This window comes from Danio rerio, chromosome 4 (assembly GCF_052040795.2).
Source record: "Danio rerio strain M-AB ecotype USA chromosome 4, GRCz13ab, whole genome shotgun sequence".
Classification (NCBI taxonomy): Eukaryota; Metazoa; Chordata; class Actinopteri; order Cypriniformes; family Danionidae; genus Danio; species Danio rerio.
The window spans coordinates 70,242,305-70,258,890 of NC_141024.2; the positions used below are offsets into that span (position 1 = coordinate 70,242,305).

Here is a 16,586-nt window from a genome sequence, read left to right on the forward strand (position 1 = left end):
ATCATAATCGGTTAACTCGACTTCTGTATTCATTAAGATGTTCAAGTGTAAAACCAGATGAAAGATAGTTTAAACGCAAGAGGTGTGAGGAGCAGCATTTAAAAAGTAGCAAATTAAAAAGTCCTTGTGCATATATGCCATTCCACAAAGTAACAAGGTAACTTATAATAACAAATCGATTGAAAACGTGTCATGAATACTACCCAACATTAGCTTAAGAGTGTACTCGCACATGGCTATCTGAACCATGCAGAGGCGCATTTGATCCCCATTTCTTGGTTCGCTTGACAATTGTTAGTGCTCCGAGGAGTGGTTCAGGTGGCTGCCCTGGCCTGGTTGAAAGAGGTTCCCGGTCCCGGTTGGCATCCATTCATTTTCTTGTCAGCTTAGTCCCTTCATTAATCCGGGGTCACCACACCGGAATGTACCGCCAACTTATCCAGCAAGTTTTTACACAGCGGATGCCCTTCCAGCCGCAACACATCTCTGGAAAACATCCACACACATTCACACACACACTCATACACTACGGACAATTTAGCCGACCCAATTCACCTGTACCACATGTCTTTGGACAATGGGGGAAACTGGAGCACCCGGAGGAAACCCACGCGAAGGCAGGGAGAACATGCAAACTCCACACAGAAACGCCAACTGAGCCGAGGTTCGAACCAGCGACCTTCTTGCTGTGAAGTGACAGCACTACTTACTGCGCCACTGCCTCGCCATCCCGGTTGACAATTTGTTTTAATTAAAAAGAAAGAATGATCAATAAATCCATGTGAAGCCATCACTAAAAAGGTGATGTCGCGTCTTCTGGCTCAGGTGCACTTTGCACTCACACAACAAGCGTGTCACGCCACACCCCAACCGTACCGTGCTCTGGGATACTTCTTTCAAACAGGCCAGGGCCTGATTCAGAGCACTCACACTTGTCAAACAAACCAGGAAACGCGCCTGGTTACATTTCAGATAGCATAGTGTGAGTGCACTCTTAATCTTTTTTACTTTTCAATGAAAAGACTCAAACCCCTATGTGCATGTCAGCTGCTACCTTCGTCAACCCTCCTAATACCTGCAGCACGAGGACTTATAAACATTTGTGTGCGGGGACAATCCTGCCCCAACACGGTTCAATGCAAGAGCTCCTACTGTAAATACGCCCTAAAGGCCGATTTATACTTCTGCGTTGAGTGATCGCTGTGACCCACAGTAGGTCGTGTTCCTTTGTGCAGAGTTTCTTCGTGGGTGTTTTGTTTTTTCTGATTGCTACCTTAGAGTACAAGCGGCTAAAACTCGCTTATTTAGGAACCGGCGGACGTGTGACAACTTTAATCATAAGGTAAACTCAAAAGTTTCTATCTGGAGCTCCACACTTGTAAACACTTGCTTCGTCAGGCTCTCGGCACCGGCCACACTCATCAGCACTACCAAGTCGACCAATCAGAGCTTGCACTACATGTCATTTGTTACATTTTTTGAAAGTTGCACATTAGCCAGGCTGAGGGATATGCGCCCGCGCAAAGACTGTGCAAGACCATATGTGTGCGCTTGACCTAGAAGTATAATTCAGCCTTAAGGATGCCTACATGAGTACCAATTGGTACCGAAATTCCAGTATAGTTACAACACTAGCTTACGAATCGCACCTGCAAATCGTTCCCGAGTGTGGTCTAGGGAGCGGGTCAACATCGCATAACACAACTGCACCATTTCCCAGAAGTGAGCCACACATATGAATCGATAACTCATGTGTGATTCGGTCAAATTGTGCATCTTAACAATAGGTTTATTTCAAAATAACGAACATAACACAACAAACAACACACCTGGTAAATTAAACAACCATACGGTTAACAGAAAGACACAGTAGTGTTGAATGTTTCTTGCTAGGTTAATTGGCAGAAATATACTCACAAGGCCAAATCTAGATGAATGTTATTGGGGGTCATCTTTGGGTGAATGCCTGGCCATGTGTACTTTGAGGTTCCTTTTATGAGCGAAACCCGTTCCACATCGATCACATTTAAAAGATTTCTCTGTGTGAACCCTCATGTGCTCGCTAAGGTAATCTTCACGCACAAAACTCTTCCCACACTTCTCACATGTAAATAATTTATCTGTTCTGTGAAGCCACATGTGTTGTTTAAGGTGAAATTTACGCCTAAACCCTTTTCCACACTCATCACACGTGAACGGCTTCTCTCCAGTGTGAATTTTCATGTGGCAAGTAAGGTTGTATTTACATTTAAAGTTTTTACCACACTGCGTGCAAGAGTAAGGCTTCTCTCCAGTGTGGACACTCATGTGGACTTGAAGGTTTTCTGCTTGGGCAAAACTCCTTCCACACTGTTGGCAGGTATACTGCTTCTGTTTGTGAACAGTGATGTGAGCTTTAAGGTTTTGTAATTGCCTGAATCTCTTTCCACAATACTGACAGGGAAAAGGCTTCTCTCCGGTGTGAATTCTCATGTGCACCTCAAGGTTGTGCTTTTGACTGAATCGCTTTCCGCACTCGGTACACCAGTAAGGCTTCTCTTTGGTGTGAATTCTCATGTGGATTTCAAAACCTGCTTTTCTAGTGAAACTCTTTCCACACTGATCGCACGTTAAAAGGTTCTTTCCAGTGTGAATTCTCATGTGGATGTCAAAACTTGCTTTTCTAGTGAAACTCTTTCCACACTGATCGCACGTTAAAAGGTTCTTTCCAGTGTGAATTTTCGTGTGCTCTTTAAGGATTTCTGCTTTAGTAAATCTCTTTCCACATGGTTGGCAGTTATAAGGCCTCTCTCCGGTGTGGACAGGAATGTGAGCCTTAAGGTTTTGCATTTGCCGGAATTTCTTTCCGCAATACTGACAGGGAAAAGGCTTCTCTCCGGTGTGAATTCTCATGTGCACTGTAAGGTTGTTCTTTTGACTGAATCGCTTTCCACACTCGGTACACCAGTAAGGCTTCTCTTTGGTGTGAGTTTTCCTGTGCTTGTCGAAATATGATTTTCTAGAGAAACTCTTTCCGCACTGATCACATGTTATAAGGCTCTCTCCAGTGTGAATTCTCATGTGAGCTTCAAGGTTTGATTTCTGACAAAACTGTTTTCCACACTCCTGACAAGGGAAATAACTGTTAGATTTGGTTTTCTCAGCACTCTCACAAGTGTTTTTGGTCACTGAGGATGGTTCATCAGGTAACAAATCTTGGTGTTTCTCATTCTGATCTTTCTCTTCCATTTCATTCAGGTTCTGGGTCTCTTCTTTCAACTCCATCAGCCCTAAAGTGAAAAAAGACCAATTAACCTCGACTCAGACACAACAGACATGAATACCAACACAGAATATTGAAACTATGAAGTGCTACAGGGCTCAGTATTGGGTCCTCTGCTTCTTTAAAAAAATCTTGATAATGTAAAGACATTTTCTTTTTTGAAAGAAGTACTCGATGTCAATGGGTTTACTTACTTGATTTTAAAAACATTTAGGGACCATTCATTTGGTGGACAGGTCTCAGATATAAACAGCAAAGGTGTTTGGTCATAGAGATGGCTTCCTCACTCAAATCTGACGCAGTCAATTAAGATATCGACCACAGAGCATCCTGACTGGCATCTCACCAAGCATAGACCCCAGACTCTTTGGCACTGAATGCACCACCCTGCACATCACTGCACACTTTAACCTTGCTCCACTTTCTTGATAAAATCAACCAACTGGGATTAATACCTTGTTTCTTTGTCTCTGTGATCACTCGTCTGCGACAACTGATGGAGAATGCAGGCGGATTGAGGCGTCACACGTGACACAGGTATTAAGATCTGTACCGTTTTTTTTCACATAGGGTCCCACTCTCTCTCTACTTTCACCACCCGCACCTGGAGCTTAAAATAGACTACATCCTCCCCCTGATCGAGGACTTGGAGAGTTGTTTACACCAGATCACAAATATCGTCCCTGGGAGTGAGCAGAAGTAAGAGGCGAAGAGGCAGGTGGTTAAAAAACATTGGGAGTTCCTAGCTATTCTCATCCCAGCAGGAGAGTGCTTGGTGCACAGATTCCAGCAGTGGGCGCTGGACAAGCGCATCTCAGCCAAAAAGCAGGCACTGGAGTTGCAACAGGCCCATCTTTGTCTGTTAGAAGACCAACCTTCAGCCACCCGAGTTGAAGAGAGGCTCGTAATCTGCTTTCTGTGTTCCTCCACAACTGTGTCACCTAGCCAGAGCTTATGTCAGGCAATAAGCTGGCTGAAGTATCCAATCTCCAGGATGCAAGAGAGCGAGGAAAAGAACTCTAGAGATGACAACCTGCAAAAGATACCACACATCCAGTACACAGACCCGCAGCTCCCTTACCACTGGAAAAGGTGGACCAGGAGGTCTGCCAGAAATTCTATCACCTTGCCTATGATCAAGAATGATCTGTCGTAGTGGGTCACTTGGTGGTGGAGGGAGGAAAACTGCCGGCTAGTGATACCAGGTTTCTAGGCTCAAGAGTTGGCAGCCGTACACATGCAGCCAAATGGACATTGCGGGATAATGGCAACCTGCTACAATTTTAAGAGCGGTATTACTGTCTAGGACCGGAACCACATGTACATCGATACTGCCAGCAGTGTCCAGGCTGCCGAAGTACTTCCCCTCTACATCTTCCAAACCACCAGTGCCACTATCCATCAACTGAGTGCCTTTCAGCTGCACTGAGGAAGACTGTGAACATGATGATAGGAGGACTCTCACTGTGCTCTCCTCTCCCACAGAGCACCCTGACTAAAACCCCACCAAGCACAGACCCCAGACTCTTTGGCGCTGAACACACTGCCATGCACGATTGCTCTGCCATTCTAATAAATCATCCTACTGGGACTTATACCTTGTCTTTGGGTCCATGTGATCTCTCATCAGCAACAACTGATAGAGAAGTTGGGAAATTGAGGTGTCGCACGTGAATCAAGTATTAACATCGGTACTGTTTTGTCCAATGTAGGGTCCTGCTCTCCCTTTCTCTGCATTTACCAGCCGCACCTGGGGCTGAAGACAAGCAACATCCTCCCCCAGCTCATGGACAGATGCCGTCCCTGGGAGTGAAAGCAGGAGACAGGTGGTTGAGAAACATGGGGAGCTCCTGGCTATTCTGAGCCAAGCAAGAGAGTGCTCAGTGCACAGGTTCCAGCAATGGGCGCCGGACGAGCACGTCTCGGCTTGAGAACAGACACTGAAGTTGCTACATCTGGCCCATCTTTGTCTGTTAGAAGACCAACCTTCAGCCAAGACAAGGCTCGCAATTTACTGCCTGCTGCAGGCATTGCCCTCTCAGCAATGACAACTCATCCTCCTCCACAACCATGCCAAAAGTATCCAGTCTCCAGGATCCAAGAGAGAGAGAGCAAAAGAACCCTAGAAATGACAACCTGCAAAGAACACCACACATCCAGTACACAGACCGGCAGCTCCCTCACCATTGGATGAGAAGTCACCAACAACAATCAAATTCTGGGGACCGGATCAGCTTATTCACCCGGACCACTCCCTAAGACCCTGCAAGAGGGGTGACCGCCAGCGGATAACGTCAGCATACCACCAAAAAGGACAAACCACATCCAACAGGAGTAATTGTCCTGTCTCTACAGATTTGGTAAGTGAGCGACCAGTGCTCTTTGTTTATTCAGTTTGTTCGTATCGAATTAAGTTAACTATTGCACTGAGTGCAAACATGTTAGCACCGCATTTAGTGACCGGAATAACACACGCGGCTTTCTGACGCTACCTGCCGTGTGCATCTAAGTTTCCGGAAAATGCGGAGTTTTTTTTTCTCTCATTCGCCGTGTGGTATCAAAGATTGCATGAAAAATACACGCTTAGAGCAGTTCCTCGAATCAAATATCTTGTTTGTCGCGAGGGGCATGAATGAATTCCCTGAATGAAAGAGCCAAACTGCAGTTAAACTCCACCATTTAATAATTTGGCAAATAATTCGACTACAGATGTCCATGTAGGTTAAACACCATCACTTTCTCCTGTGTGTATTTTGACTGAAACTCGCGCGTGCCCAAATAGACACTCCCACACCCTCCCACTTCAGTTCCTCCAACACTCCCCCCTAAACAGAGCTGGACACGCCCACTTTTCTGACTTTTTCCAAAGTAGAGGTGTGAAAACACCCTGCTGAAACGAGGGGGTTTCATGGCCCTTTAAACCCTATCCTCTTTCAATGAAGTCGCCGGTGTGTAAGTATTTTGGATTTCCAGTGAGTTATGTTGACAACGTTCGTGTTGTCGACAAAAAACACAGTTTTGCAAGCTCTGCTATGTACGTATTACGTACAGTTCGTCCGATAGACAACACCGGCATCGTGATCCTCCACCCGCCCCCGTTGCAAATCCGCTCGCGAAAAGTACACACTCAGGGCCTGTTTACACTGTCTTTGTTTTTAAATGGCATTTTAGAACGACAACGATTTGACATCCACAGTGGCGTGTAGCATTTCTGAGCAGCCCTCCTTCCTCTCTACCTCTGAAAATGCACATCACGTGACCACACAGACACAGACGCACACACAGCCATGCGCTCGAGACAGCAGGTCCAGGCAGTCAGAGGACTGCTTCAATCTTTCACTCACTTGTACTTAGACATTTTAGCGCACACCTCAGATACTGTTGGCTTTTTTTACCGACGCCATTATAACGACACAGATCACTGCCTATTCACGAGTCCCACAGAAAAAGTGATTGACAGGTGGTAATTATGTGTGTATCTTGCCTTTATTCATTTACTGTATGATTTGTTTATGGGTAAAACAAAGACCATAAAGGTCAGGTAGTTTAAACGGTAGGCTACAAATAAGTAATTGGTCATTAATTAATTTATTATTCATAATCGAAAATCAAATCGAATCGTGCCTTTAGAATCAAAAATGTAATCGAATCGAAGATTTGGAGGATCGTGACACCCTTAGTATCAACCAAAACTATTCATTTTTTTCCCCTCACGGCAGCACGCCGGACATCCGGCATGATGATATAAAACCTCTGTGTAATTTAACTGATTGTTAAAAATGGAATAAATTAAGTGCTATATTTATTAGTGAAAGGGTCCGCTCGCTTTTGACAAGGCCCATGCATTAACTTATAAACTTATTTCCACTAATACAAATGCAGTTATATTGCTGCACTTTCATTGTTTATTTTGCCGTTATGTACAGAGATGCATTGGGCATTTCCCCTCCAAATAAAATTTGCCCAGAGCTGCGCAACATATGACCTCTAGATAAATACGGGTGCTGTGAAATGTAGCTAGTCCAGTGTTTAGTCAAACGGTTGCTTTTGCTTTTTACACATGAACATGAAAAAACTAATTTTATTTCAATTGAATTGAACAAAAGGGAGCTGTTTACACTGCCTTAAAAAAAGGCAACTACTGATGCGTTTTGTCTAATGTTCAAAAGAGCTTTGTTACAGCGCGACAGTGGAAAATGAAACCGTATCCGTGCTGTCTGGCCCAGTTTGGCATTGAACGGAACGGTTCAGCACAAAAACCGGTTCAGTATGCTAGTGGAAAAGGAGCTAGAATGAACCCTAAACATTCTTGAACTCAAACCTTTTATACTGTTTTAGATGTTGCCTTCAGACTTCCCTTTAGATGTAATGAAGTTGCTCCTTGGCTGTTGACACAGCTGTTCTCTGTATCTCTCTATGTTAATGCAGTTTTATCACTATTGATGAATTGGTTCTCTGTGCCACATCCCCATCCCCATTCTACAACGGTTACACTGTAAAAATAGTGGTGGGCGCATAGACTAAATATGTGGGCATAATTATTTTTTTTTTATCTAGATTCATCTCACTGTAATCTTGGAATTAATCTAGATTAAAATGGCTCATTTAAATTCTGCCGAAGGCATTCAAAATATGTGTGCTACCCAAATAATGACTAAAAGTAAGTCTTTGAGAACATTTTTCTCAAGCCAGGTGGCGCATTAGACCAGGGGCTCATCTCCTGTTTCCAATATGCATTACAAACTGCTTGAGAAACTGTTGTACTGTGATAATTTGTGATGAACAAAAAAATTGTTGAATGAGATATACTTGTTTACTAACTGTTTATTCAGTTAAACATGAATTTTGAACTGTAGGCCTACATAAGCTCCAAACAGAGATTTTTGACCATCTTAATCCGACTAAAGTCATGACTGAACTAACAGTAATGGAATTGGGACATGTGGAGTATGCTTATATTAGCGGCATAATTGAAGTAAACACTGTGATCAAACTATTACCGTCATGTAGGACTATTCGCCAGATTTTCTTACAAGATCCAAGTGAAAGATCACTATCCGGCTGATTTGATTCAGAAGGGCACTTTTTTTGTCAGACTCACCAGTCTATTTTATTTGTAAATGTTTTACCGGAACGCATAAACTCTACATGTGCCTGAAAGTCAGATGTGGAGCTAACATTGATCAGATTCACTCTAGTGTACTGCATCCATGTTATCACGTCACGTTTGATGTGGTAATTTCACAGTAGGAATACACACAGGTTCGAAGACTCGTTCCCGCCCTGTACAGTACAAATCGGCCAGGTATACATCTACGCGCTAAAATATCAAGGTGAAAGTCATCATAGCTTGCGTAGAATAGTCTTAAGAGTGAGATAACGGCCCCCCACTAATTTTATATATATATATATATATATATATATATATATATATATATATATATATATATATATATATATATATATTAGTGCTGTCAATCGATTAAAAAAAATTAACTAATTAAATCACACCTTTTTAAAAAAATTAATCGTGATTAATCGCATTTAAAATACTAAAACTTGTCATTTTGCCTATTTAAATGTAAAATTAATGTAAACGCAAGACAAAAACTATTTAAATTCAAAATATAATTGTTTAATAGAATTTTTGTTTAACTTGTAACACAGATTTTTTCATGTAAACAACATACCCACAATAAACCATCAAGATCCTGGCTTGACAGCCATATTTATTACAGAAATTAAAACACAGGCATGTTAATGACATTTAAATTTCAAAACAATCACTGCCAATAAAGAAAACATTGATTTCCATGTTGGATTCTAAGTGGACTGCAAAAAAATGCCAAAATACAGGAATATCAGATATGGAAAATGAAAATTATAATAATAAACTATAGAATACAAACTGTTGCACTCATTGTAAAGTTTTATTGCTGTGAGTTGAGAACATTAATTATAGAGTAGAAACAATTTAGCTTAATCCTCCTTTACATTTATCCAGTTGCTAGGAGTATCCCGCAAGTGCACAGAGACTCCCAAATGCCGCCAAATGAATGATAATCTCTTGCAAACCGGTCGTTAAATACATTGCACACCCCTCTCAGATACGTCGCTCACTCCACCCCTGACACCACTCAACGGGCCTGACACAGACACACACACACAACGCGCTGCAGACGTCTTGGCCCCAACGGCCTTCCATACTGGAGCAACTCCCCTCAGATTCAACACGCATGATCACGTTCATCAAATTTGCTTAAACTAAGCGCCCTAAAGTATTACTGTATTTCACAAGGATTCTGACACAACAACGCGAAGCATGCGCTTTCGTTGCGTTTAATGAGGAAACACGCTAAACTTGGAGGGCTCATGCTGAAAGACAGAGTAATGCCCTGTCTTTGACAGCTCGCGACTTCACCAGACGTACTGAGTACATTTACATAAGACACCAATACTCCAATTTTAATATGATTAAGATAATACTCTTATTAAAATTCTACCGTGTAGCCTTAAAAGGAACCTTACCTTAAAAGAACAGAGTCACGAAATGCGGAGGATTTTCTTTCTGTTCGCCATGCGGTATCAACTTACAACAGATGTCGAAAGTTAAAAATGAAACACCCGAAATTGCATGAAACTCTGGATAACCTGTGATGCAACTAATTGTTTTATACTGGAACTTGCCTTCAAAATGTGCTTCCTTGGTCTTATCCACATTTAATGCATGTTGAACACACGTCCACCAAAACAGGAAGTAAAAAAACCTGAACTGCGTTAATTGCGTAAAAAATTTTTAACGCGTTAATTATTTAAAATTAATCGCATGCGTTAACGCGTTAATTTTGACAGCGCTAGTATATACCTAATAAAACTGTAAAACTGAATAAAGTGCATCGTCTAGTCGGAAATAAAGGAAATTAGTTCTCTATTTCATTATTTAATGCATAAAATATGCTAGTATTTTTATAAATTGAGTTAATTGATCTGAAACTTTTAATTACATTTTCTTTACTTTTTAAATAATAAAAGTTACATCAGATTGATGAAAACTAACCTGAATACCCGCATAAATTGGGTCAAAATTACTTATCGTTTACATTGAAACAATTGGATACAGTGTCTTCTGTCTACATGACCAGCAAACGCGTCGGAAAAAAACAGCTGAATCTCCACAAATATTAACTTAACTAATAAAACAAAAGCTGTCTGGTTTAGTGATGTTAGTAATGCATAGAAAAATGCAAAGCAGAATTCTCCTGAGCTCATTAAGCCACTGATGACAGCCACTTTGTGGTGGCTTTTACTGTGGTTAATGAGGTTTTTTGTGTTACCTTGGGAAGTTTGAACTAAACAGGAGCAAAGGCTACTCGATTAACAATACATTTCTCCAAAAAACACTAGCAATCTAAATAGTCAACTCAGGGTAGTGATGCGATTCGTAAACTTCACCCATTAAAATAACAGCTTAGTCTTTATACTGTAAAATCGTGACGATATTTATGTATTGAACATGAGCCATGAAGATCGTTATCCTGATAATAATATGATTAATTGTGCAGCCCTAAACTCAAAGTGTTAATGGTAATGAGTCAATAAAATACCTCATTATTTCAACAGTACTCAATTTTTAACTCAAATCAGAGTTTCTGCAGGTTTTTAATATACTTATATAAAGACATTTTTAAGACCATTATGAATGGAAATTTAGATCCATTAAGGGCTAAAGTCTAAGGCATTTTTCAAATGGCCCAGATGGAAAAGATTTTTATTTGTCCTATCAAAAAAAAAAAAAAAAAACAATAATAATAATAATAATACATTTAATAATACAATAATACTTTAATAATAAACTATTTAAATATTTTACATTTTATTTCTAGCAAAATATTTTTAATATTGTGTAAAGACAAGAAAGCTCTAGTTGCATCCATAGACTTATTTTAAACATATATTTTCTTTAAAATAAAATGTTTTTAAAAGCTATCATAAACTAATATATATACATGTATATATATATTTATATATACATATATATATATATATATATATATATATATGCATGTATGTATGTGTGTGTGTATATATATATATATATATATATATATATATATATATATATATATATATATATATATATATATACACACACACACACACACACACACACACACACACACACACACACACACACACACACACACACACACACAGGTCAGTGTGCTCAGCAGTAAATACATTGAGAACCTTTAAACAAATGTCATTATAAGGAAAATAATTAACCCATTTACCATAAATAGAGTTAAAATTACCTTTTTTAAACAAAAAGTTTAAGTTTTTGTTGGGTCTTGGCCAGATTGTGTAGCAATACATGAACAAAAGGACAATTAAGACATGGTTAAAATAGATTTAAGACCTACATCACAGTATTATCGTCAATTTAAGACTTTAACGCCTAAAATTTGGATTTGGAGATTTAAGACATTAAGACTTTAAGACCTTGCAGAAACCCTGTCAAATAGTTTGTAGCAAACTTGACCTCAAATGGCTTGAGTTTCCTTAACTTGTTGGGTTTTACAGTACTCAGTTGGTTTGAGTTTTCCTCAGTTATTGGGTTTTACTGTGGTCAAATTGCTTTGTTGACTCAAATAGATTAAGTTCACATTATTTATTAGCAGGGCTTTACATTAACACCCTCCAAATGCTGGTATTTCAGCTTTAGCGGGTTTGACAGACACCTCCACTGGCCACTTAAAATTGACTCAGTTTTTACACTCCAGACTGGTGAATTATTAATAACTGAGCATGTGACATTGAGCAAACTATAAGCAGGATCTTCTCAAGTTCACCTGAAGCCAGTTTTAGTGTTTGTCTGATCACTTTGTGCCATCAAGACACTAATATGAGATTTCTCTAAAATATTTAAAGCTGCACATTTGATTGAAGATTAAATGCCTCCGAGTTCAGCTTTGAGAAGTAAAAACTAACCTGTTTGTTCCTCAGGATCTTCATGTTTCAGTGTGAACACTTCTGTGATCCTCAGATCTTCACTGTCCTCTTTAAGAGACGCCATCTTTTTTATAGATGATTCTACTCAGTCGCTTCTCCAGAAGTCTCTTTGTGTTTAGACACTCTGTTTAAGATGAGAAAAATAACAGAAATAAATATAAACACATAAACACATTGACCAGTGTAATAAATACAGCACTTTCATGAAAACTCTAAACGACTAGTTTGAGTGTATTTACACTGACTTGACTAGATGGTGACTTCAGTGCGCGGTGATTCGATCGATTCAGTGAATCGTTTATTTCAAATCATTTTTGATATGCAGTTTTCCTCTACTCGCCAGTGACTGGATTCATGTTTACAAACAGATTCACGATACAGAGAGAAACGAGACTACTGTCACTCACGTGCGCTATATACTCGTACAATCTATTATTTGTATACATAAATGTTAACCAAGTAAGATATTACGTTATATTTGATGACAGCTCGTTTAGCTTCGCGTCGCTTGTAAAACAAACAAACCTTCCTTCTTTCCGCTGATGCACGGACTCTGCGCGACGCAGCCTTTATAACGTCACAACCACTGCCAAAATAAAAGTCACCTCCGAAACGATCATATGTGGTTTACATTTCCAAAACACATATTTGACATGATGCTGTAGAATTTTTTGTTGAGATGTGATTTTTTTTTTTTGATTAGCTAAACTTCACAAACAAGCTTTATTGGACTGGATGCTGGTATGCAAGCCAAATTTTTCCCTAAACAAGTATGTTATTTGTAATAATAGATGTACTCAACATAAAAATAAATCTCTCTTCTTCCAAAATTAGTAGGAAAATTGTATCAGTTAGACAACTTCTGAATTTAAATAGTAATTTATTATTTTACAATGAATTTTTTGATAAATTTGGTTTTCCAGTTACTAAAAAAAAAAAATAAAAAAATAATAATAATAAATAATAATAAAAAAAGAGTATGCTATTGTTATTGATGCCATATTTCAACATCAAAAAATTACCTTCCTAAAAATTGTTCATTACCTTCAAGAGACTAAGAACTACTGCACAAGTGGGGAGAACATCATAAATAAAAAAAAAAGCAAAGAAGACTTGTAATATTCTTAAGGAACATGAGATTCTTAATTACTGAATGTTTTTAATGTACACTCTGGCATATATTTTTGTATATCACTGTAGAATTCTGTATTTGTTGTTAATAAAATGTAAACAAAATAATCCTCGGAAGCGATCAGCTGGCTGTAGTGTATCGAGCTAACCTGAGAGTTATATAATGCTAATCACATAACACAAGCAGATTTAAAACACTGCAGAGAGAGAGAACAAGGGTGTTAAAAAATTATGAGTGGACAATAGCTTACGATAACTCCCACTGTACTATTAGATAATATTTTGATAATATTTAAGGTAATATATCAAATTCCGGAGTCACAATTTCATTTATATGGGTACCAGCACATATAGGCTTCAGTGGGAATGAGTTCGGCAGACAATTTATCTAAACAAGCAGCACAACAAGCAACAACAGATACTGATTTTAAATACAGTAAATCAAAAGCGTGGTTAAAACGAAAGTTTTAAGAAAAGTAATGGCAACATCTATGGAATATTGGGAACACAGGATGTCAAGATTACACTATTCAGAATAAAGGGGTAGGGAAACAGGAAAAGCAACAATGAACGTTTACAAGAATGAATCTTCACCATACAGGACTCAAAAGTACATTATATAAGATTAAAAAAACATGCAAATGGGTTGTGTGAGTGCAATAACAACCATGAGACCATTTACACAACTAAATGAAAACCAAGACACGTTGAACCTAACATGTAGAACATTTTACTGTTGAGGGAAGGCGAAGATTGTTGTATATATGTAACTTTTTAAAACACATAGGGTTAAGTTATGGGTCACAGAATCTATGGTTTCTTTGAGATGATTATGTATTGGAAAAAAAATAAAATATATATATATATACACACACACACACACACATATATATATATATATATATATATATATATATATATATATATAAATATACACACACACACATATATATATACAAACATACACACACACACATATATATATATATATATATATATATATATATATATATATATATATATATATATATACACACACATACATACACACACACATATATACATATATATATATATATATATATATATATATATATATATATATATATATATATACACATACATACACACACACACACACACACACACATATATATATATATATATATATATATGTACACACACACACAAACATATACATACACACAAACACATATATATACACATATACACACACAAACATACATATACATACATACATACACATATATATATATACATATACATACATGTATGTATATATATATATACACACACTTAAAGTCTGAATTATTAATTATTAATACAAATGCCATTCTGACCAGCCATGGGTTGCACTGGAGTGACGTCAACTCCCCCTTTAGCTGACTGGCTAGAGGAGCAACTGTTAATCAGGCGAGCGTTTCCCAAACATCGACAACTCATGGCCGAACTATCATAGTACAATGCATCATTTGGCAAAAGAACAATGTAGTGACGAGTTTTTCCCAAAACAGTAGTTGCTTTGTTGCAGATTCATTGTTTGAAAAATGTTAGTTATAACGTAAAACATTCATAATGATGCTCTAAACAGGGGGGAGTAACAACTTATTTAGAGAAAAACCCCATACTTTGTGGATAATTATATTGTTTTAAATGCACACACATTAAAAAAAAAAAAGCACAATTGTCAATAAGAAGATCACTAAAACTGAACTATAAAAAATACTTTGAAAGCAATTTACACGTAACAGAGATTACTTCTTATCATTCCAAGTTTAAATGGATTATAGCTAGCGAAATTTAGTGGTTTTTATTTATTTATTTTTTAATCATGATGGTAAAACATGAACACGGTTATGAATGTATTAAAGCGTGCTTATTTGTTGTTGAAATTCATGGAATTTGTGGATCTCCTTCCAGGGGCAGCTATTCTGCCCTTGTGGCTGGTGTATTCTGGGAAATTTTCCCACCCCTTGGTTTAGAGTATGGTCCTGAAAAAATGTCTGTTTGAAGGGGTATATACCCCTTCCCCTTAGCCCTACACCTTCAAGCTTTAATTGGAACACCCCTACCCTTTCACGTGAACGTGCAAAACAAAGGCTAAGAGGAAGGGGTAAGGGGTGGAATTGGGATTGGGCCCAAGTAACTGCATCCCAAAAGACTTAACTAATACAAAATAGAACAAACACAATCTCCATTGTATGGAGTGGGATTGCTTCACATCTGTTAAACGAAACAATCATATCATCGATTATGTAGGCTTGCTCAGGCTCGGAAAGTAAAATGCAATGTGAGTGCAGGCCAAGGGGAAGAGGAAAAAGGGGGACAATCCTGCCCCAACATGGTTCAATGCAACCTAGTGTTAATACATCCTAAAATCTGATTTATACTTCTGCGTTGAGTGATTGACGTGACACACGTCGCCTGTCTTGGCAATACTCGTGCTCTCAGTCGTGGAGGATCTCAGACTGGCTAAAGCAGACTCTAAATCATCAGTCCTCATCTTGTAGGATTTGTCAGCTGCTTTTGACACTGTAAACCACCAGATCCTGCTATCTACGCTTGAGTCACTGGGCTTTGCAGGCAGTTATTCAATGGTTCTGATCTTACCTCACTGACAGATCATTCAGGGTGTCTTGGAGGGGAGAGGTGTCCAACCTACAGCATCTAAACACTGGGGTAGCACAGGGCTCTGTTCTTGGGCCACTTCTCTTCTCCATCTACACGACATCTCTAGGACCAGTCATCCAGAGACATGGATTCTCCTACCACTGCTATGCTGATGATACCCAGCTATACCTCTCTTTTCATCCTGATGATCCCTCGGTTCCAGCTCGCATCTCAGCCTGCCTGTTGGATATTTCACACTGGATGAAAGATCATCATCTTCAGCTGAACCTCACGAAAACAGAAATGCTTGTAGTTTCTGCCAACCCGACTCTACACCATAACTTTTCAATCCAGATGGATGGGGCAACCATTACTGCATCCAAAATGGTGAAAAGCCTTGGAGTAACGATTGATGACCAACTAAACTTCTCTGACCACATTTCTAGAACTGCTCGATCGTGCAGATTCGCACTCTATAACATCAGAAAGGTCGGACCCTTCCTATCTGAACATGCAGCTCAACTCCTTGTTCAAGCTCTTGTTCTCTCCAGAC

At 38.9% G+C, this 16,586-nt stretch overlaps 2 protein-coding genes across 7 annotated transcripts in view; one reads left to right on the forward strand and one right to left on the reverse strand.

Annotated features, from left to right (window-relative positions):
• Positions 1-16,586, forward strand: part of zgc:152938 — a 422,541-nt gene that overhangs the window by 354,026 nt on the left and 51,929 nt on the right. The window lies entirely within an intron of this gene.
• On the reverse strand, positions 1,759-12,826 carry zgc:171727. 6 transcript variants are annotated; one of them, XM_087247632.1, is made up of 4 exons: positions 12,743-12,815; positions 12,511-12,617; positions 12,251-12,395; positions 1,759-3,269 (listed from the first exon to the last, which is right to left on the reverse strand). In XM_087247632.1, the coding sequence occupies exons 3-4, from the start codon at positions 12,333-12,335 to the stop codon at positions 1,939-1,941; spliced, it is 1,416 nt and encodes a 471-aa protein (XP_087103758.1). In that variant the 5' UTR covers positions 12,336-12,395; positions 12,511-12,617; positions 12,743-12,815; the 3' UTR covers positions 1,759-1,938.